This window comes from Mesoplodon mirus, assembly GCF_964341445.2.
Source record: "Mesoplodon mirus genome assembly, chromosome: 3".
NCBI classification, from domain to species: Eukaryota; Metazoa; Chordata; class Mammalia; order Artiodactyla; family Ziphiidae; genus Mesoplodon; species Mesoplodon mirus.
Window position 1 is genome coordinate 1,102,335 of NC_138978.1, and position 22,649 is coordinate 1,124,983.

Here is a 22,649-nt window from a genome sequence, read left to right on the forward strand (position 1 = left end):
CCCCCTCTGAGGCGAGGCGGGCATCCCTGCAGGAAGGAGCCTGCGATTCCCTGCTGCGCCCACCCCAGGCAGGGGTTCAGGGGCCCAGCAGGGCTGGCCCTGGTCTTGGTGGTGGGTCCACGTGGCTGCAGGAGCGGGGCTGACTCCCTGCCCCTCGAGCTGCTGCGGCCCCTGTGGGCACTGGGCTCACCCCAGGTGGGAGAGTCCAGCAGAGCGGGGCCGCTCTGTGGGGTGCCATGTGCCTGCCTGGCGCTGGTGCCCACCCACACGCACAGCTCCCCTCTGTGTCTGCTCCGCTCCGGCTGGGTCTCTTTGGATGTTCCCACCCTGTGCTCCTTGCGTGTAGGGTACGTGGGCGTCTGCCCCTCTTAGGGGTCCGTGCAGGTCCATGGTTATGGGTTCTTGAGGGGCTTTCCCCTGCATGGTGGGCGGGGCCCCCAGGCCCTGGTTGGTTGCGGTGGGCCTCCTGGGCCAGCACGTGACATGGGCGTGTCCTCCTGGGCTCAGCTCCACGCGCAGGGATGCTCGCTTGTCTTCTCCGGTGTCAGAGTGTGTGGACCGGGGTTCCGGGGCTGAGAAGCGGGGCTGGAGGCTGCTGCCCGCACCCCCCCCCCCGATCTCGGGGGATCCCAGCCTGACGCTGTGACAGCTCCACCTCCACCAGGGTTCAGCGAGGTGGGGATGGGTTGCTTTGAAGGCCCGATGCTGCCCAGCAGGAACTTTTCATCTCTGTGGTCTTGGCTGTTTTTCTGCTGATCTGCTAAATGACAGGAAAATTGCAGAAAGAGCAGCTGGGACCGTGGGGCTCTCTGAATGTCACGGAGAGACCCCGGGCTCCCTGGCCCGCCACTGGCCGCCTGCCCTCCGCCCCTGCCCCATGCCTGTGCTCTCCCCGGGACCCCGGCCTCGAGTCCCCACTGGGCTGCGGTCATTTACACTCACCTGTCCCTGCTCTGGGGGACAGATCCCCCTGGGTCCTGTCCTGGGGCTTGGAAATCTCAGGAACGCTTCCAGTGGTTTCTTGTTGCTCACCTAGAATCTGGGTGACAGACAGGCAGCGACTTTTTACCTGAGAAATACCAGTTAGGAGTGGAATTCCATGTTAAGATTCAGTTAGAAATAAACGTGTTGTATTAAGATTCCTAGACTTTTTTTTTTGGATGTTGGGGGTAGGAGTTTATTAATTAATTTATTTATTTTTGGCTGTGCCAGGTCTTCGTTTCTGTGCGAGGGCTTTCTCTAGTTGTGGCAAGCGGGGCCACTCTTCATCGCGGTGCGCGGGCCTCTCACTGTCGCGGCCTCTCTTGTTGCGGAGCACAGGCTCCAGACGTGCAGGCTCAGTAGTTGTGGCTCACGGGCCCAGTTGCCCCGCGGCATGTGGGATCCTCCCAGACCAGGGCTCGAACCCGTGTCCCCTGCATAAGCAGGCAGATTCTCAACCACTGCGCCACCAGGGAAGCCCCCCCCCCTTTTTTGTATATAAGATTGCTGTGTGTTTTTTTTTTAAACGTGGTTTTCATACGACGTCTGTAACTTTAAAAAAATGCTCCCTTAGACATGTTTTTGCCGATTTGTACATTTGTAAGAACGTCTCTCACCACTTCTCTGAGGCCCTGCTGGCTCTGAGGCCTCAGTCTGGGGGGTGCAGGCTCGTTCTTGGCGGTGGAAGGTCCCTGAGGTTGGGGGCCGGCGGGGGGACTGCTTTGTCTTCCGAGTGGCTCATAAGATGGTGATGGGGCCACAGGTGATGTCGAGTTGGTCCCCCAGAGGGTGCTGCCTCTGGGTGCCGCCCCCGGGCCTGCCCACGTGCCCATGTCTTGGCAGGGGACCTGGGTCTTCAGCTGCTGAGGGTGGAGGCACAGAGCGGGGAGGGCCAGAGGGCGGGTGCTGGCCAGCGCGCTGAAGGTTCTCCTGCCCCCTGCTGTGTGGGGTGGTGGCCTGAGCAGCGCCCTCTGACCCTACCTGTGAAGTGGCACCAGGCTTGAGAGAGCCAGCCGGGGCAGGGCTTCCGGGGCGCCCACTGCCAGGACGCCGGGCCACAGGGTTTGGGAGGCGGGGGCCAGGGTGGGCCTCAGGACCTCGCAGCCGCCCTCCATGCTGAGCCTCTGCGTTTGTGTGCAGCCCCACACCCACCCGCCATGGGACCCTGGCCAGGGGCACGTTGTCACCCTGGACGTGCGCTGTCTGCCCGGCCAGGTGCCCAGTGGATGTCAGCCCCGCCGGGACCTTGCCTGACCTCTGACGCCGTCTCGGTGCCATGGGCCTTGAGTGGCTCCCCGGGCTCCTCAGTCAGGAGCCCTCGATCCTCAGTGGTTTGATTTTTCAACCAACAGTTCATCTTGTTTTCCTAATAGATATTTTTAGTAATAGCTTTATTGAGATGTAATTCGCATGCCATAAAATGCACCCTTTCTAAGAGTATGCCAGTGATTTTTAGTATATGCCACCCATCACCATTGTCTAATTTTAGGACATTTCCATCACCCTGAAAGAAACCTGTACCCCGTGGGCCCCCATCACCCAGCACCCACTGATGCACTTCTTGTCTGCGGAATTTCCTGCTCTGGACGTTTCACGGGAATAGGACCGTGTGGCCTCTCATGTCTGCTCCTCTCACTGGGCGCCGTGTCCTCACGGCTGCGCTGTGTCGCGTGTCTGTGCCTCACTCCTCATCAAGGCGGAGCGATGGTCCGGTGTGTGGATGGACGGGACCACATTTTGTTTTTTCATTCACCCACTGACGGACATTTGGGACGTTTCCACTCTTTGGCTGTTACGAATAATGCTGCTGTGAATACTCGTGTCCGATTTTTCTGTGGGTGTGTTTTCAGTAATCTTGAGTACGGGCCCAGGAGTGGAGTTGCTGGACCGTACGGCAGTTCTGTAGACTGTCCCACGGCGACTGCAGCTCTGTTCCTCCCCACCAGCAGCGCACAGGGTTCCGGTTTCTCCACATCCTCACCGACGCTTTTTTTTTTTTTTTGCGGTACGCGGGCCTCTCACTGTTGTGGCCTCTCCCGTTGCGGAGCACAGGCTCCGGATGTGCAGGCTCAGCAGCCATGGCTCACGGGCCCAGCCGCTCCGCGGAATGTGGGATCTTCCCGGACCGGGGCATGAACCCGTGTCCCCTGCATCGGCAGACGGTCTCTCAACCACTGCGCCACCAGGGAAGCCCCCTCTCACTGATGCTTTGTAGTGTCCATCCTTTCAACAATTACAGCCGTCCTAGTGACTGTGAAGGGGCACCTCATGGTGTTTTTTTAAATTCTACTTTTTTTTTGAGATGGTTGTAGATCCACGTGCAGTTGTACGAGGTAACAGATATTCCTGTGCACTTGGTCTAGATTCTGGTACCAGGTCTGAGTCCCTGTTTCTAGTCCTCTCGGGTATTTACTGGGGGTCATGGGGTGGTTCTACACCAGCTTTCCCGGCAGCTGCCCCGGGTCACATCCCTGCCAGCGGCGCACAGGCTCCCGATTTCCCTGAATCCTCACCGACACTTGCTTTCTGGTTGTGATCATAGCCGTCTTAATGGGTGTGAGGTGCGTTTCCCTGATGGTCAGGGACACTGAGCATCTTCATGTGCTTGTTGGCTGGGTGTATGCCTTCTTTGGAGAAATGCCTCTCCAAGGCCTTCGCCCTTGAGATGGGTTGTTTTTCTCTTGAGTTTCAGTTCTCGTGTGTTCTGGATCCAGGTCCCTTATCAGAGGTGATTTGCAAAGAATTTTTTCCGGTCTGTGTGTTGTTTTCTCACTTTCTTGATGGTGTCCTTCGAAGCACAAATGTTCTGATTTTGCTGAATTCCCCCTTTCCTATTTCATCTTTGGTTCCTTGTGCTTTGGTATCATCTAAGCAGTTCATTGGGGGTGGGGCTCACACCGTTGGAGCCCTCCTGGTTCCTCCAGACGCTTCACCTTCAGGTTTTCTCTGAGATGGTTTGAGGAAGCAGTTGATCGTAGGGAAGCTGCACAGAAACAGTCTCAGCCCTAGGGAGCCAGGAGCCGGGAGCCAGGAGGGCCCTCCCCTGGCCCTCCCCTGGCCGCCGACACCCCGAGAGCCTGGTGAGGACGTTAGAAGCAGAGGGGAGGTTTGGGTTGTGTCCTTTCAAGGAACCGCTTTCCAGCCATGTGGAAAATGAGCTCATAACGGTGGCAGTGCTGGTCCAGCAGCCCCTGACGCCGAGGCTGGGCTGCGCTCGGCCGCCTTCGTCCTGACCGGTGGCCCTTGGGCGGGGGCCTCGCCGCGGCTGTGTGATCTCAGTCTCCGGGGCGTTTGGGTGATCCTGCTGCTTCCCCCGCACTGGCCTGGGGGGAGGTGCCGCGGGCTCTGGGCCATCGTCACAGCTTCCTGGAGCAGTTGGTGTTTAAGGTTGGCGGCCAGTGGTCTTGCCCCTCGGCCTCTGCCTTCTGCACGGGACCCGGCAGCAGTCACTCTCCCCACGCCCACCCGGCCCTCCCGGCGCTTCCCAAAGCCCTTCCCTGAAGTGAGAGCCGCCTTGGACGGGGTGGGTGAGACGCACTCGCAGCCCCTAGCGCGGCCTGCCCGGGCCTTTGGTGCAGAATCTGTCGGACTGTGAGCTGGCAAAGGGGAGCCGCTGCCCGCAGGTCCGGCCTGAGACTGGCTGTTCTCCCAGCACACAGAGCAGCTCTGCACACTCGCCGCCGCCTGGTGAAGAGGTGGAGGAGGGGGTGATGGAGGGGTGCGGGAGAGGGTGACGGGGAGGGGATGATATAGGGGGTGCAGGAGGGCGTGCAGGAGGGGGTGCGGGCAGGTATGTTGCACGGCAGGGCAAGTGCATCTGAAGGACACGCCCAGCTCTGTGTGAGCTTCCCGTGGGGCTTCCTGCTCACCTGGAAGGTGTGTGCTCACACCCGAGAGGTGGGGACATGGCCCCTCGGGTTGATCTGTGGAGGCTGCTCACTGCCTCCTGGGAGAGGCTGGCGCTCTTGCTGTATCTGATGGCAGGAGGCGCACCATGCTGCTGGCTGGGCTGGGTCAACCCGGGGTCCGGGGGACAGGGGGTGACACCAAGGCTGATGTTGTCGTTCTAACAAGTTGACGACCAGGGTCTGGCGGCTGAACAGTGCGTGTCGCTGCCTGGACGGACCCTTATCTGGGCCTGGCCCCCGAGGTGGCAGAACTCCCGCCCCCAGCAAAGAGTTGGGGGAGCCAAATGTTGTTTCCTCCATGGGGCAGGTCTTCCGTCCAGGCCGTGCTCCTTGGCCAGCGGTGCAGGTCTCACTGGGTGGACGCTCCCACCTGGCCCCCCAGCCACACTGTCTAGTGCTGTTGGACCAGAGGGCATGTGGGGACCAGCCGCCCTCAGCCCTGCAGAGCGCCCAGGGCAGCGGGCATCCTGGCCTTAGGCCCCGAGGCCACAGGGGACGCCTCTGTGCTGCGAGAAAACAGACCAATCCAGCCCGGGGAGGGCGGTGGTTACTGCTCTCCTCTGGTTGCCAGTGCGCGGCCTGCACAGCTGAGCTTCGCATGTGCACAACCCTGAACAGGTGCGTGTGCCTCCTGGGGGGTGCAGGGAGGCCCCGTATCCTGACGACCCGGGGTGCCCTGGACAGACGCCTGCCTCCCTGCAGGTGGCGGTTCTCAGGGCAGCGCGGCGCCCGTCTGGGCGGGTGGAGCCCTGTCACCCACACATCCCACAAGGGCTCGCGGATGCAGTCGTGGACTTGAGCAGGGAGGTGACTCTGGCCGCTTGCTCCCGCCGGGCAGCTGCCTGGGTGGCGCGCACTCCCACGTGCTCCATGCTGGGCCCAGCCCGGGCAGCCCCGTTGCGCCGTGTTCAGGCGGCATCTCCCTTAGCCCTGCCTGTGTGTCTGTGTTCGAGGCCGTGAGTCTGAGCCTTCCTCTTCGAGCCCCGGGCCCTCTGGGGCTGGTCCTGCCCTTGCTGCTGGGCTTCTCTTGCTCTGTCCCGTGCAGGTTAGCACTGGGCGGCTCTGTGCCCTGCTGGCCCCCGGCTCTGCATTGCGGTTAGTGGGATCCGCCCTTCTGTACTGCTAGGGTCGCCCCAGAGCTGGGAACATGGGGGATGGGATGCCCCAGCGCTCTGTGTGTGCAGACGTCACACTGTGTGCTCAGGCCTCAGCCTGGTGCCATGAACTGCATCTAGAATGTTCTTTCTCCTTTCTTTCCTCCCCCACGTACGTCATCGCTTTCTGTTTGAAGATGTCCAAGATGTAGCGCATAAGAAATGGAGTGTGGCGTGCGCGGCAGGGCAGGCCCATGGGGTGGGGACTGCCAGCATCCGGGGGCTCCTGAGGTCCCCAGATGTGCAGGCCAGGGCCCAGCGTCCAGGCCCTCGTGCTGCGTGCCCTGGGGCTCTCGGTGCAGCGCTGGGGGTGGGGACTCGGAAACCCAGGGTGAGCTTCGTCTTCGGTGGCCCCCAGCCCTCCTGCCGCCCCTTCCCCACCTCTGGGCCTTAGTGCAGGATGTAGGCTGCTCCGCAGTGGGTCCAGGGCCTACTGCCTGCAGGGAGGAGCCCCCCAGGTTTGCCTGGCTGGGCTGGCCTGCAGGGCCGTTGGGGCTCAAGCACTAAGTATGGCCCTTGGGAGCTCGAGGTGGGGGATGCTGGAAGCGCCCCCCCCCCCGTCTGCCTGCTGCTGTGGTGCTGGTCTCTGGTGGTGGCCACAGTCCCAGCAGCCGTGCAGACCCCACTCCACCCATATCCAGCGGGCCCCACGGTTTGATGCCTCTGACTTGGCTGACACTCCTGGCCTGGCCGGACATGAAGGTCACGGCAGTGACAGCACTCCCAAATCGTACCCCAAGTCCTTGCAGATGCACACAGGTCCCTGAGCGACACACAGACCCCACAGCGGGGGGCGCCCTATGGGCAGACGCGAGTCCTGTCCTCCGTGGTGACGGACACGCATGGCCGCTGAGCAGTCCTGGGGGGCGGCACCCTGTGGCGGCGGGGTGTATCCTGGGACCCACGTCTTGGTGCTGTCCCTACAGGCTTCTCCGTCAGGCAGTACCCCCCCGCCCGCGCTGGGGCGTGTGCACGGGGCACGTGCTCCCACCCGGGTCCTCGAGTGTGGGGAAGTGGCCACGAGCTCCCAGCCCCGCTGCTGGGGAGCGTCCTGGGCTTCGAGGTGCCCAGCGGGGTCAGGAGCCGGAGGCCACAGGCTCACCTCCTCGCACGGGGGGACGTGCGGCCATGGCCGCGCACAGCTCTGTCCCCGACTGCCTGCTGTCGCCAGCCCGTCCTTCCCAGGGCTTTGAGGAGGCCACACTCCCTCGGGGCCCTGGCAGCCCCACGCCCGCCCAGTCTGGGTCCACAAGCTCCTCTTCCGCTGCTTCCTCGCTTTCGTAACCGGTTGGCTGCGCTTCATGGAAGGTGCACCGGGATCGGGGGTCTCGGGCTGCTCGGCTTCCCCAGTTGCCTCCCCGCGCCCTGGGTGGACCAGGGCTTGGGGTGAGGCGGGGGCAGGAAGCTCCGGCCCTTCTCCCAAGTGGGAAGCCACCCCTGCGCAGCTCATCTGACACCCGCCACGAGGCTCCCTGAGGTTTCTTGGAATCAGAGGAGCCGGCGGGGCCGCTGTGGCTTCTCTCCCTTGAGAACTCAGCTCAGACAGGAAACCCCACCCTTGTGGGTGTCGCCCGGTCTAGGCATCACTGCGACTCCTTTCCCCTGAAAAGCAGCACCAAGTGGGTCTCTCTTTCCTGAGTGATTGTTTTCAGGTATGAGCAGACGGTCCCCGCTGTCTGTGGGACCCCCGAACCGTCTCCTGGGGCCGGGTGTGCAGGCTGTTGGGACAGCTGCCCTGTGCGGGACCCGAGGCCAGAGCCTCGCCGTCCAGTCCCACAGGTCTGGGGCCCGAGGGCTACACGTTGCCTGGAGCAGATTTAGGGAGCCTGGCTCCCTGGCTGCGGGGTCGGCCCCCTGCGCACACACCCACGCGTGCTGGCTCCTTCACCCTGGGGGGCCTGGCCCAGCCTGCCCCCTGTCTCTTGAGTTCTGTGGTGATGGCCCTGCTGACCCTCGGTCAGTTCTGGGGTTCAGTATTTTCTCCAAGTGCCCCATGGGGTGGAAGGAGCCCCTCCCCCCTCCCCCCCACCCCTCCTGAGGTCAGGCCTGGGGTGATGGGCACTGTCCCCCAGCCCCTCGCCCTCAGTGGCCTCCCGGACGCGCCCAGGCTCCGGCCGTGGGGGGAGGGCACCCTCTGTCCTCCAAAGACTGTTCTGTTTTCTTGGGGAGGGTCCCTGTGTCCTCAGGACTCTGGTGCCGGCAGATTATGGGGGGGAGTTTGACACCAGCCCAGGAGGCCACTTGGGCCACAGCGTCCAGCAGACACAGCGCTCGGCTGCTGGGCCTGGGGTTGCTGTCCCAAGCTTCCTTCCCTGACAGCAAGACTTGGGAAAGTCGAGGGGGCTTCCTTGCCAAGCTGAACACACTCAGTTCATTTTGGGAATGTTCCTTCAGGCGGGGAGGGGGCACGGCCCAGGGCTGCCCTGCCAGCCCATCGTGCAGCTGCCCCAGGCCCACAGGGAGTTTCTGAAGTTAGTTCTGGTGAAATCCAGAACTCTGGGGGTGCTGCGTGGCACCCATGGAAAGCTCTGGGTGGCGCCGACAGGGCCTTGCACTCGGCCAGCGAGCCTGCCCCCCGGGCTGCCTCTTCCAGACCGGCCGTGGCCTGAGGGTAGGGGCAGGGGTCCCTCCTGCTGTCTTGCACCAGTGCCCGGTGGGCATGTGTGCAGCACTGCCGTGGGGCCGGTCCTGCCCTGGGTGATGAGTCGGGCAGGGTGCACACGTCCCTGGACATGCCTCCTGCTCAGCTGCGTCTGAGACTGGGCCCTTGGGGACCCCTCGCAACCTGCCAACGGGAACTTCTATGTTGCTCACAGGTCTCCGAGCCCCCGGCCTCCGTAAGAAAAGCAGACGACGCCCCCTCCCAGCACCCCACATCCTCCGAGAAGGACAAGCAGTCTGGCTGGCTGCGGACTCTGGCCGGCTCCTCCAGCAAGGTGCTGTGTGGCCCGGGCGTGCAGGGTGGGCGTGCGGGGAGGCCCGGGGCCCAGCCTCTGACGGCGCCTCTCTCCCCACAGAGCCTGGGCTGCATCCACCCTCGCCAGCGCCTCTCTGCCTTCCGACCCTGGTCCCCTGCGGTTTCTGCGAGTGACAAAGAGCTCTCCCCACACCTTCCAGCCCTGATTCGAGACAGGTGAGTACCCGCCAGCTCTGATGGGCATGTCTGCATCCCACCTCAGCCTGACCCTGCTGTGGGGCCCTGAACCAGCCGGGGAAGCAGGTTCCCGCTTTAATCATCACTGAGCTCGACGGGCACATGGTCTGGAGGCTGTGTGTCAGATCCCCAGCCCTCTGGTTGAGGCAGTTGCGGAAGTGCTGGTTCTTTGATGGCATGGGGGTGGGGTGGGGGGGACGCTAGGATTTTCCGTGGCGTCTGGAGTTGGCCGCGCGCTCTGCGTTTGGTGTGGCCTGTCCCGCGTATGGTGGCCGGTCGCCGTGTTGCAGCTCTCCCAGGGCCCCGGGCTGTAGTGTCTGCTCCCTCATGCAGTCCATGGGAGCCGGGGCCGCGATGGGGGGTGGTGTGCAGCGGGGGTGCGGAGGCGTACAGGGGCGGGGCAAGGGGCTGCGGGGGGCAGATGCCGAGGCCCCGATGCCCGCCACACCCCTGCAGCTTTTACTCCTACAAGAGTTTTGAGACGGGCGTGGCCCCCAACGTGGCCCTAGCACCGCCAGCCCAGCACAAGGTGGTGAGCAGCCCGCCCTGCGCCACGGTCGTCTCCCGGGCCCCCGAGCCCGTCACCAGCTGCGTCCAGCCTCGGAAGCGGAAGCTGACGGTGGATACCCCTGGAGCCCCGGAGACGCCGGCACCCGGGCCTGCCCCAGAGGAGGACAAGGACTCGGAGGCCGAGGTGGAGGTGGAGGGAAGAGAGGAGTGTGAGTGCAGCCCGCCAATCTGCCCCGGTGCGGCGGGGGCGCCCGCCCGGCCCTTCCTGGGGGCGGGCGCCCTGCTGACCCACTCCTCCGTCCGTCTGCTTTGCAGTCACCTCCTCGCTGTCCTCGCTGTCCTCCCCGTCCTTTACCTCATCCGGCTCCGCCAAGGACCTGAGCTCCCCGGGCCTGCTCGCCCTGCCTGCGGCCCCCGGCGCCCCCGACGCCGCGGCTCCCACCGACGCCCCGAGCAGCGGGCTGGAGGCGGAGCTGGAGCACCTGCGGCAGGCCCTGGAGGGCGGCCTGGACACCAAGGAAGCCAAAGAGAAGTTCCTGCACGAGGTGGTGAAGATGCGTGTGAAGCAGGAGGAGAAGCTGAACGCCGCGCTGCAGGCCAAGCGCAGCCTCCACCAGGTGGGGCCGGCGGGGGCCGGCGGGGGCTAGAGACCGTGCGGTTGTGCCGTCGGCCCCCTGGTCGCCTTGTGCGCCACCTTGCGGAGGGCGGGGCTTTCACCCCAGGGCTCAGATGCATTCCCACCTCAGCCAGCGTCTGACACGTGGCCCCAGCACGGCGCAGCCCTGCCAGCCCCGAGAACCCCGTTTCAACCACGCTCTCAGAAACCCACACCGGGTCCCCGGTTCTGGTGGGAGGTGGGGCTCCCCACATGCATCTTCATGAGCGTGTCGGGGGCCGGGGCTGAGACCCCGGAAAGGGCCGCCGCCTCTCCTTTTGGGCGCGTAGGGTCCCTGGGGCCCCCAGATGGCGCCACGCCTGGGTAAGCCCCCTCCCCCGGCCGTAGGGACTCCCCTCGGGCTGTGCACAGTGGGCACAGGAGGGCCGGGGCCGGGGAGGCCTGGCGTGAGGGCGCCCCTGAGCCGGCGCCCTCGCCCCAGGAGCTGGAGTTCCTGCGTGTGGCCAAGAAGGAGAAGCTGCGGGAGGCCACGGAGGCCAAGCGCAGCCTCCGGAAGGAGATTGAGCGGCTCCGGGCCGAGAATGAGAAGAAGATGAAGGAGGCCAACGAGGCGCGGCTCCGCCTGAAGCGGGAGCTGGAGCAGGCGCGGCAGGCGCGCGTGTGCGACAAGGGCTGCGAGGCCGGCCGCCTGCGGGCCAAGTACTCGGCCCAGGTACATGGGCCGCGCGGGCGGAGAGGGCGGGTGCCCCGTCCGTCGGCATCTCAGGGTCCCACCCCTCCTCGCGGGGCCGCCCCGGGCGTGGGGAGCCTGCAGGCTGACCTGGCCCTGCTGGGCTTTGGGGTCTTCCTTCCACGGGGGTTTCCTGGCCCCAGGCTCTCCTCACCTCCTGGCCTGGGGGGAGGGCCGCACCCACACCCTCACTCACCATTAAAAGTCTCAGCCTGTCCCAGGTGGCCACCCTGCCTGGCCTGGGGTTGGGAGACAGGGTACACGTAGCCCCTCCTCCGGCCTCACAGCCGTCTCAGGAACCCGGGCCAGGCCCAGGAGGCTGAGCGGCGCCCCGAGGCCTCCGCGTTCGGGACTCGGGTAGTTCCCCCACTCAGGGTCTCCGCGGGCAGGGTTGGTGCCGCCCGGGAAGCTCCCCCAGGCCCTGCCAGCCTCACCAGCCCGGGTCCAGTGGGCGGCGGGTGGGGCAAGCCTGTGATGGGCCGGAGGGTCAGGCCGGGGCCGGGGCGGCGGCCAGGTAGGGAGCGGGCCCGGCTAACGCGGGGTGTCCCCTTCCAGATCGAGGACCTGCAGGTGAAGCTGCAGCACGCGGAGGCCGATCGCGAGCAGCTGCGGGCTGACCTCCTGCGGGAGCGGGAGGCCCGGGAGCACCTGGAGAAGGTGGTGAAGGGGCTGCAGGAGCAGCTGTGGCCGCGGCCCCGCTCTGAGGCCACAGGCAGCGAGAGCACGGCCGAGCTGGAGCCCTAGCCGGACCCACTGTCTGCTGCGCGGGGTGGACGCCGCAGGGTGGGCGGGCGGGCGGGCGGGCAGCGGGGCTGGGGGCTCCGTGCCGGCGGGGCCGCCCCCCCCCCCCAGCCCCGGTCCATATAGCACAACGTCTTACTGTGCCTAGAACCAAGCAAGTGTTTGGAACCACATACTTTTGGAATCCACTGCAACATTTTCTACCGGCCGAGGTCAAGCGAGCAAGCCCATCCCCGACCGCAGCCGGAGTCGAGGTCAGCTCGGTAGCTGCAGCTGGCCCTCCGCTTGCCGGACCGTTCTAACATTTACACTTTTGTGATAAGCTATTTAAAACCCATAAGGAGACTTGATATTCAAAGAAATCAACATGTTTTTTAATGACTAACTTTTCAAAGCCCCACCCACACGTGACGCCACCTGAGGACCCGCACGGGAGCCGGGGTGGCAGCCGCCCTCGAAGCCATCACAGCTCATCTGCGCCCGCGGCCGCGTGACAACAAAAAGGGTTTTTCTCCAGAGTCTATTTTTTCAGCCACAAGGACCCCCGTCTCCTGTGCTGCCACCGGGAAGGGCACGGAGAGCACCGCGCAGGCACGATGAGCTGGAACACTGCCGCCTTACCCGCCCGCCGCTCCGGCCCGCCTTCCACAGGTGTGTCCGCAGGTGTGCTTGGAGGCGAGGGGAGACGGGTCCGCGCTGGCTGGGCACACGCGCCCTCGACCAGGCAGCCCTCTCAGTTCGGCAGACGTTGCTCCTTCTGTTTGGGGACTGAAGCTGCAGCATTGGAACAAGACACAGCATTATTTCACTTTTTCTTTTTGTTTGTTCGTTCATTTAAACGTATATTTAGAACTGCACTTTGTCAAAAATCTTCCCTTCTCTTTTTATTCCCCAGTTAACTGAGGTTTTTACTTTCAAATACTGCAAACCGATTTATAGAGCATTCACATCCTAAGTGCTCAAGTGTTTAGAAACCCCTCTGGTGCTTGGTTGAACAAGGGAATCACACGAAAACGAAAATGCAAAAACTGAACTTCGGGGGGTAGTTCTGTGCCTTCCAGCATCTTGTACAGCAAACCCTGACTTGTCTTTTTACCCCCAAAATATGTCTTCAGTAGCTATTGAATCTGCCACTATCACAATGAGTTACTTGCATTTATTCCAAATAATCTCGTTTACTCTCAACTGTATGCGAATTGTATAAGGTTTCTTATGCCCAAGCTTGAAAAATGATTTCCCAGTAGACGAGGTGGCTGCCCGTCCTAAAATCATGGTATTTATTTACATGGAGAGATCTTACCAGAACCCTCTGCCCGACTCCGTTCCAGCACCCCGGCAGCTGCGAGCGTGGCCGGGGGTGGTGCCGCGACCGCTGAGTGGAGCGGAGACCGGGTGACGGCATCGTCGGTGAGGTTTTGCCCTTGGTTTACTGGGTGGGGGCCGGGTGCTGCCGGCCCCCCTTCTAAAGTGCAATGCAAAAGGGACATCGTGTATATGCAGCGTTTGTTTGGTTGTTGTTGTTTGTTTTTTTTGTTTTTTTTAAAATTTTTTTGCTTCTGTTTTTCTTTGCAGTTATTAAATCTGTATGCATGGAATTTAAAACCTCTGCCATACGTATATCCACCGATGGGCATTATTACCGTGTCGTGTAGAGGGTCGGTTGTGTCACGCAACACTCAGAATGCTGTGTTTAGCTTTGTTTTTCCAGAGTTGTGTTTTTGCGGTCATTTCTTCAAGGGAAAGTAAATGATTTAGTTGGAGCAAAGCGTTAAGCGTGTCAGTGTGCTTCTGTGCGGCTGTGCTCTGTTGCCAAGTCTGAAAATCCGTAGTGAGATCGCAGGGCCCCCTGGGACCCACCCGAGGCCACCTGCTTTGCTCCGTTTACTTTCTGAGTTTTTAGGCTCCAGAGGGAGATACGTTTTTCCAGGTTGCGAGTGGGGGCCGCTGCGCCTCCTCGCCCACGCTCTGTCCCCTCCGGTCACCCGCACGTCTCGGCCACCGGGTCTACGCCGCCACTGTCTGGCTTGGTCCCCAGGTGTCGGGAAGAGCTGGAGGTGGGGCGGTGGACTCAGGCCCGCCCCGAGGTCCCTTGGCCTGCCAGCGCCGGTGGCGGCCCCTGGGCGAGGCCAGCCATGGGGCTGTCCCCCCTTGTCCTCGTCCCCGTCCTCGGGGGCAGGGTCCCCGGGCTCCTGCCGTGCAGCTGCAGTGGCGTTTCTTTTCTGAAGAGGCACTCTCCCGTAGGCTGTTGACTCTCCCCGTGTGTCATACCCATTATTGAAATGATCATGTATTCAGTTTAATCACTCATTATTTCTATGCTGAAAGAAGACTTTTAACGAAGGGAAAAAACAACAGCAATAACATTCATATCTCTGGAGCAGCTAACTCACTCACATAATATCTTGCTTTTCGTACAGAACTCGCCGATGTACAAAGCGACCATGTAAATACTTTTTCCTCTGATACTCATGTATCATACGTATACGTGGTGGGTCCTTTGCCGGGACTCTCTTCTTACCTGGTAGCTGTCTTGTTTTCTGGGTTATTTCTACCTGAGGCAGAACATGCCCACCGGCTCGAGCCGGTTTTCTGGGCGACACCGCCCGCCGCGCCCACCAGGCTCGGGGAGGCCCGTCTTGTTCTTGCTTTAAGTCAGGAGTCACAAATGACACTTTTTTTTTCAATTAAGGAAAAAAACCACAGCTCCACCCTCGTACCCGCCGGGAGCGTCTGCATCACCGTCCCCTTCTCTCCTTTGCTGCTGCTAATGACAATATGATGACTTACTCACTATTCGAAAACTATTTTTATGTAATTAATGTATGCTTTCTTGTTTATAAATGCCTGATTTAAAAAGAAAACAACAGCTTTTGGCAGATTTCTCTGTGTGCCCGTTAGTCCTTTGGCGCCCCTCCCCAAACAGCTGACGTCGTAAGATAAAGGACTCGCTCACCTGGCCACCCCAGAGCCCCTCCTCCAGCCACCGTCTAGGCCTGAGCCCAGGAAGGGCCGCCTGTCTTCCGGTCGATCAGACCCTGGGGCTTTCAGTCTCCACTGACCCCAAGTGGACACGGGGCACAAGCGGGCAGGTCCCAGCTGGGGCGCCCTCCATCCCTCTCCCTCAAGGTCACGCCAAGCTGCGGCTCCTCCTTGTACTGTGGGCGTCGGCTGGGGGCCCTTCCTGGCCTGTCCCCCATGGGGCCTGGAGGCCTGCCCCCCCCCGGGGTACATGGCCAGCTCCTTGCAGAGTTTGCCCCATGTCTTTAACGGGGAGGGGGCCAGGTGGCATCAGAACCGCAGACCCCGATGTGCTGCCCTGACGGATGAGCAGAGGGCCGCCCCCCGCCTGCCTGACTACCTGGGGGCTTCCCCAGGACCCCACCCCCCGCCCCAGCCCCGCCCCGCCCCTGGTTCTGGGCCCCAGGGTGCCACCTCACTAGGCTTCCTTTGGCCACCCAGGTCCGGCCTCCCAGCCCAGGCCGTGGGGCCTCACAGGTCACCCGGAGAAAACGCACCCCAGCCTGGGAGGGCTCCCGGGTTCCTACTCCTCCCCGCAGCCTTGGGAAGCCCCCCAGACCTGGGCCCAGAAGTGCTCCCCTGGAGCCCCCGGGGAGGGGGGACACAATGGGCTGTAGCGTGGAAGCAGAAGCCCACTCCACCCAGGCCAGGCTGGGGTGGGGGACAGCAGGGCCCAGGAGAAAGCAGCCCCAAGGTCCAGGGTCATGGGGTGCCACCTAGGGTCGGGGACAGGTCAGGGGAAGGGAGGCAGGCTGGGCCCTAAGCTGCAGCCCCTCCCCCTTCCCGCCCGTGCATTGGACCCGAGAGCTGTGCCTGGGGCCCTGGGCCCAGTGGTGTGGGCGACACACCCACCTGAATGGAACACAGCCACGGCCCCCATACCCTCTGCCGCCCTCGGTGCCCAGGTGTCACCTGGGCCTGACTCCTGTCCCTCTCAGGAGTGGCCTTCCACTGAGCTGTAGGGCCATGAGTCAGAATCTGAGGGCCCCCTTCCCCAGGTAGGGCTGGACCCTGGGGCAGTGCCCCGCAAGAGATGAGGCAGGCACGGCCCCCAGGGAGCGCTCCTGGCCCACGTACCCAGAGCGGGGAGGAGAGAGGGAGGAAGGCCGGTGGCCAGACACCGTGTCCACGTTACTGGGCTGTGTGGTCCCTCGTCCACCGGACCGCTGCCTCTGCCTGGACATCCAGGCTGCTGTGCAGCGCTGTCTTCTGGGGTCTCCTGAGTGGCCAGCCGTCCACTGCGGCCCGTCGGGGGTCCTGCAGGCGTGGACGCCAGTTGAGGGCAGCTGAGGCCCTGCCACTCCCAGTGCTGGACACGGATGTCTTCCTCACGACCTCCACTGAGCCCAGCAGGGTTGGGTGGTGTGACTGGGGGTGATGTCCCGTGTCCAGATCTGCCGCCCCTTCAGGGCAGTGTCACCACTGCGTGGGTGCCGTGTGCCCCATGGTCTGCGCTTGTCCCCGGAGCTGACGCCAGGCCTCGTCCTGGGCTCCGCCTGGCGACGGCCTCTCCTCACCCTTCCCCAAAGCATCTCTGGCCGCCAGCGCCCAGCCCCTCGGCCCCTGGCTCCACCCCGGCTCCCCGCTTGGGCGGTCCACGTAACGCCCATGGTCCTGATGGCCAGGGAAATGGTGGGGGGAGGTGTTCCCGAGGGAGACTGGGGGCCCCCTGGGGCTGGAGGAGTGCAGTGGGTGTGCAGTCTGGGGATGTCCTCACGGCCAGCGTGATGCTCAGCCCGTCGGGGGCCTGGAGCTGGGCCGGTGGCAGCTCCCGGGGGCTCCGGGCTCAGCCATCTTCCTGAGCTGCCCTGGGCTGCCCTCTGGGCTCACCTCTGGGTGTAACCTGATGGCATTAAAGGGCTCTGGGCACCCCCGGCCCAGAGAAGACAGGATGGGAGCTGTCTGAGCTCAGAACCCCCTTCCCGAGCCCATACTGAAGGGGTCAGGGCACCCTGAGGGCTCGGAGAGAGGAGATCAGACCCTCAGGGAGGGAGGGGCCCCTCCTCAGGAATTCCTGGCAGCCCCCTGCCCCACCCCACCTCTGGGTCCCCAGGCTCGGAATTGTCACACCAGCAAGGCCTCTGTAGGGACCCACGGGGCCATCCCCCAGCCTGGTCTTTGCCCAGGGCCCTGGACTGGAGCAAGTGTCCCTGTACCGGCAGCTCTTGGCGGGCCGCCCCCCCAACGTTGGAGCCAGTTCCCAAATGCCCCAGAGGCCTGGGGTGACGTGAGCCCGGGGCGGGGTGCTCCTGAGAACCTCCTTGGCTCCCCAGCTTCGGTCCCTGCCCCGTAGCTCCCACCCCCGGCTTTCACTTCTGCTCCGTCACTGGCAGCTGCAGGCCTCGCCCCAGCCCCCTCGGCTCTCAGCTGTTCCTGTGTCTTGGGGTCCCCACCCCTCTAGTCTGCTGGCCCCAGAGCCACAGTCTGGCCCCCCAGCCCCTACCCAGCGTCCTGTGGTCAAAGGGGCCAACCGCAGGCTGAGCGCTGGGCCCTTATCCGGGGAGGCGGATGCCAGGCGCGCCCTCGTGGAAAGAGGAAGCCGCGTGCCCTTTACAGCAACAGCTGGCACGGCCCATCCTCCCTTCCCCGAGCCCCTGGCCCTCGGTGTGGCCCCCACCCAGCTTCCACCCCACCCACACCTCCAGCAGAGCCCAGCTGTGGCCAGCAGTCCCCTCCCTGGCCCACCTGGCCCCAGACCCCAGCCTGCCCCTGTCCCGTCTCTGCCTGTCCTGTCGCAGGGTCACCCCTTCTTGCTGGCCAGGAAGAGAACTGTCGGGGGGCCCCACGAGCGGGTCTAAGTCAGATTAGGGAGGGTCATGAGATCCCTGAGGCCTCCTTCCCACGCTGTGCTCACCAGGCCGCCGGGCAGCTGGTGGTCCACCGGGGCTGGCAGGAGCCCTGGCCACACTCTGGGTGACCTGGGTAATCCCCCCTCTCCTCGCAGGGAGGTGGAATTCCCTAGGGAACAGGGAGGCTGGCTCGTCCCCCAGGACAGTCTCTGCCCTCAGGAAAGGGTGGGGCCATCAGTGGGATGTGAAACCAGGGCCTCGGAAGGGACCCTGGACCCCTCCCCACAGAAACCCACTGTGCTCTGGGGGGCAGCAGCCCTGCACCCTCCTGTCTGCCCACCCACTGATGGGCGACCCTGGGAGGGATACGGGGACAGAACTTTGGGGACCTGGATGCCTGCCGGCCCCTGCCCCCAAGGATTGAGGACGTGCGCCTGCAGGCAGGCCTCACACACAGGGCCATCTGTGCCCAGGCCTGTGCCAGGGGCCAGGGCCGCTGGGGCTCCTAGCCCTGGAGCAGGTGGCTGCACAGCAGGGGGGTGGGCAGGCAGGTGGAGCCAGCCCGACCTGGCTTGTCGTGGAGCGTCCTGTGCCAGGCAGGTGTCCGGCCGGGCTGGGGTCGGGCCTTCCTGCTCTGTGCCCGGCCTGGCAGCCCCTGCAGGCAGGAAGCTCGGCCCAGGCTCTCTCCCAGGTCACTCCTGCTGCCATGGAGGCCTGTTCCGGAAACCTCCAGGGATAGGGCACCTTGTGTGGGAGGGAGCCTGAGGTTGCCTTCTCTGCAAGGCCCCCATCAGAGCACTCATGTCCAAGGCCACCTGAGTCCTGCAAAACCCAAGCAAAGAGGGGAGGCAGGTACCTGGCAGCGCCCCGTCACCGGTGCCCCCTGCAGCCCCAGAGAGGCAGGTGGCATCAGGTCCCCCCTGCACCCAGGCAGGCCGTGGGCACGGCTCTGCGGTCTGCAACCTGGCATGTAGGGAAAGCCCTGGCAGCACGCGCTTAGTGTCGGGGTGCCCACCCTCCCCCTCCTCGGCCCCTCAGGTTTCCTCCCCCCACCCCTCCCCCACGCTCAGAACCCTCTGGTCCCTCCACCGAGTCAGGAGAAGAAGGTGCCAGGCGCCCTGCAAGCTGGGCGTCAAGTGCGCACCGACTCGCGTCAGGTCCCACCACCCCACAGGCCCTCCTGGGCTCCATCCTCTGCGGCCCTGGGGTCCCCAGGCCCACGGCGAGGGTGCGGGTGGGGGCCTTCCTGGAAGGAAGGTCTGCATCCTAAAACCCTCCAAAACCAAACCTCCCTGTTCTGGCCAGGCGGGTGGGGCGGGGCCAGCTGGTGACCCTGGCCGGGCCTAGTGCACGGCCAGGCTGGGCGCGCTGCGTCAGGCATCCAGGGCTGTGTCCACGGTGCCCTCCGCGGGGCTCCCAGCCAGAGCGGCTGGCAGTGGGACCACCGGGACAGATGCTCACCTGTGAGCACGAGAAAGCGTCAGACACGGGGCAGCAGCGGAGAAGACCCCCCACCCTGCCCAGGGATCAGGACGCAGGGCCCAGGAGCTCCGCTGCAGAAGAGGAGGGGCTGAGCCACCAGGGCTGGGGTCAGAGACCCAGGTCCTCAGGCCCAAGACGGCTGCGGCACCTCGTCTGGGGCAGGGGTCTCCTGGCCTTGGGGGGCAGGCTTTGCTCGGGCGAGCGGCTGCGGGGCTGGGACCTGGAAGACAGCACCAGTGCGCCCGCTCTACACGCCCGGGGCCGGACTCGTGGAGGCGCCACCGAGAGGCCCAAGTGGCCCAGTGCTGCGGCTAGCGCCGGGTGGGCAGCAGAGCCTGGGCAGCCAGGCCGGGTCGTCCTGTTTCCCTCCCCTCTCCTCTGTCTGCGTACACCTGGGGTTCCGTCGGGCGCCAGAGGGCTGCAGGAGCCGGGCAGGATGGCGAGTTCCCATGAGCCCAAACCCCCACCCTGCTCTGCCCTCGGCGGGGCCTTGACCTGGGGGACGTGTGGCCCACACCCCAACTTCCTGTTTCTAAGAAAAAACAGTCCCAGAAAAGGCTCTGGTGGTTTGTGGAGGAGGCTCCCTGCCAAGGCCGGGCCGGGGAAGGGTGGTGTTGCGTCCAGAGGGCTGCAGCCGGCGCGGCCAGGCAGGTGTCACTGGCCCCGTCACTGGGGGCGTCTGCCGTTCCCCACAACTGCTTCCCCGGCGGGAAGGCAGCGGCTGCTTCAACACGCCCGGTGTTGGGAGGCCCAGCTGGTCGGGGCTCCTCCGTCCAGTGCGGCCTCCCTGCAGGCACCCCTGCCAGGACACGGGCCTCGCCCCCGCCTTTCTGCGCCCCCGTGCCTGAGGTTGGCGCTGGGCCGGGTGCCCGGGCCTTCCCCCAGCCCCGGTTTACGCGGCACCCACGAGACCGTGCCTCGGCCAGACAGCAGGGTGGCCCCCAGCCCTGGAGGTACCACCCCTCCTTGTCGGAGGCAGACTAGGCTCCTCCCCCTTGCCCCGCCCACCCCTGGGGGCAGGGCGGGGGCGGAGAAGCCCCTGGAGAATTATAATGCTGGTTCCCAACATTCCAAATTCCTGCTCCTTCCGGCTTGGCCGGAAGCCGGGCGGGGTGTGGGGGGACGGTGGTGCGCGGGCTGGGTGCGGAGGCCCTTGGCAGGCCCTTTTGGGGTGAACCTAAGCTCCTTTGCCGCCTGATTTGCACGCGGCTCCGGGTTCCCGGTCTGGAGTCTAAGGCTGCGGGCCGGGGGCCACGCCCTGCTGGGCCAAGGCCGCGCGGCACCCCAAGAGGCCTCTCCCAAGTCACGCGGGTCTCGGACGCCCAACAAACGTGCCGATGGGGGTGCAGAGCGCGAACCCGAGATGCACCCCCAGCACGGGGTGTCCGTGTGGGGCCCGGCACCCAGTGAATCAGGCAGGGGGGTGGGTGTCTCCGCCGGAGTGAGTCACCCGGAGGGTGTGCGCCCCTCGTGGGCGGTGCTAGGAGCCTGGGGGGCGGGCTGCGGGGACAAGGATGGTGGGCTACGCCCTCCCCAGGAAGGCCCCGCTCCAGTCGGGACAGGGCAGATCCCCCCACTTCCTTCCCCGGAGCTGCCTCCTGAGATCCAGCGAGGCTGGAGAGGGGAGGATGCTGCGCCCCATCGCCGCGGCCGAGGGGGCTTCCCCGGCAGAGCGGGGGCGGCAGGAACGCAGGCGGCCGGGGTCCGGAAGGGCCGCGCGGCTGCCGCGCCCCCGCCCCGTGGCCTCAGTTTCCGATTACGCGTCTACAGAAACCCCGACGCGGACCCGGGGCCCCGCCGCTCGGTTTCACTTCCCCTCCCCCTGCCCGGCGTGGGGCGCGGGGCTCTGTCCGCCTCCGATTCCGACGGGGGTGGGCACGGCGGCGCTTCCGGCCGTGGGGCGGGGTCGGAGATGGGGTTACGACGGGGCGGCCCGCCCCCGTCCAGGCCCCTCCTCTCCACGCCTGCGCCGGGCGCGGGGGTGGGGCCGCGCGTTCCCCCGCCGCCGCGAGGTCGACCCCTCCACCCACCGCGAGGGGCGGGATCAGGTTCAGGCCCGGGGTGGGGGCGGAGCGGGCCGGGGCAACCCACACCCCGCAGCCCGGGCACTCGGGCCCGCGGCCCGGTGCCCGGGGGTGGCGCGCGCTCGGGAAGGAGGGAGCGGGCGGCAGGAAGTGCCCCCTCCCCTCCCGACCTGCGCGCTGGGGAGAGGCGGGATGGGGGGAGACACAGAGGTACCCTGTGGGGGGAGGGGCCTTGGGGGCACGTTGGGCTGGAGCCCCCGCGCCCTCCCTCCGGGGTAAGGTAGGGGCTCCCCACGCGCTCCGAGCGTCTCCCCTGCGGGGGCGGGCGGGCGCTGACGTGTCCACGCATCCGAGCGCCGCGCGGCCTAGGGGGGCCGGGGTGTCGGCGCGACCCCCGGCGGCGGAGGCGGGAACTGCACCTCCGGGCCGAGCGCAGGGAGGGGCTTGCTCCGGGGTCGGCATACGAACCCGCCCTCCCCAGGAGGTTTCCGCTCAGCCTGCTTGGGTACCCTTTTCTCTGGGGGGGCCGCCTGACTTTTATGCCAGATCCGAAGGAAAACGGATCCTTTAAGACCCCTCGAACTTTGGGCAGCGCGTTCCCACCGGTGTGGAAAAGCATCCCTGTGCCCAGAACCCTGCCCGGGCTCCCTGGAGGCCTTGGGCCCCGTCCCTCCCCACTGCCCTCCATGCAGGCGCAGACTTGAGCCTAGTCACTAATGGGGGGGTAAGCACCTCCTCTGGACGGGGGTGGGGGTAGGGAAGCCCCAGGGCACCCCAGCCCCCAGGGTGGGAGGTGGGATGGGCCTTGAAGGATGTGACCAGAGAAGGCCTCGCATGACCTGCTCCCCCTGTAGAAATGCTCTCCCCTGCCCCTCTCTCCGTCCCTGTCTTCTCTAGGCCTGGCCTCCTCTGTCCCCAGGCCTCACTGTCATCAGGATGGTAACCCCCTCGTCTACACACCCTACCTCTCCCTGGCACTGGCCGGTACTTGGGGCCCCCCCTCCCCAGGCCCTGCCTTGCCTCTGGGTCCTCACCCCCGCCCCCCACCAGCTCACAGCAGGTCTGGGCTGTTCACTGGCCAGCTCTCCAGTGCACCCGCCTGCCAGTAGGTTCTTTCCAGCTCGGGACCTTTGTGGTGCTCCAGGTGCACCCCCAGCCCTGACCCAGGCATCTGCCTGAAGGCTCCCCTTCATTTCTGCTCCACCTTTGCCCTCTTTTCTAGTGGGGTCCTCGAGAGGGGCTCACCAAGGATTAGCCCACAGGATGAGAAACCCCTGGAGGGCCAGCCCGGCCTCGATCTGGTGCAGAGGCCCCGGTGACTGACGCAGCCAAGCTGGCATCTGTGCTGCGTGGAGGGCCAAGGAGTGTTGAGGGCTCGGGGGTGCGGGGGGTAGACGGCACTCCTCCTGGGCCCCTCCCCAGGTGATCCCACCCGCTGGGCTCTGGAGCCGCATCTGTGGGAGGGACCTGTCCTGGTTCCTGTTGCTGGGTGTCCAGGGGGAAGGGTCAGGGGCGGCTGACAGTGCTCTGAACCCCTGTGGA

At 64.9% G+C, this 22,649-nt stretch overlaps 1 protein-coding gene across 1 annotated transcript in view; it reads left to right on the forward strand.

The window, feature by feature from the left end:
• Nucleotides 1-14,660, forward strand: part of SKI (SKI proto-oncogene) — a 60,814-nt gene extending 46,154 nt beyond the window's left edge. The window contains exons 2-7 of the mRNA XM_082615814.1: nucleotides 8,860-8,979; nucleotides 9,061-9,176; nucleotides 9,654-9,916; nucleotides 10,023-10,324; nucleotides 10,805-11,035; nucleotides 11,609-14,660. Coding sequence (XP_082471940.1) covers nucleotides 8,860-8,979; nucleotides 9,061-9,176; nucleotides 9,654-9,916; nucleotides 10,023-10,324; nucleotides 10,805-11,035; nucleotides 11,609-11,797 — 1,221 coding nt within the window. The 3' untranslated portion in view covers nucleotides 11,798-14,660. The remainder of the gene's footprint in view (nucleotides 1-8,859; nucleotides 8,980-9,060; nucleotides 9,177-9,653; nucleotides 9,917-10,022; nucleotides 10,325-10,804; nucleotides 11,036-11,608) is intronic.
• The last annotated feature ends 7,989 nt before the right edge of the window (nucleotides 14,661-22,649 follow it).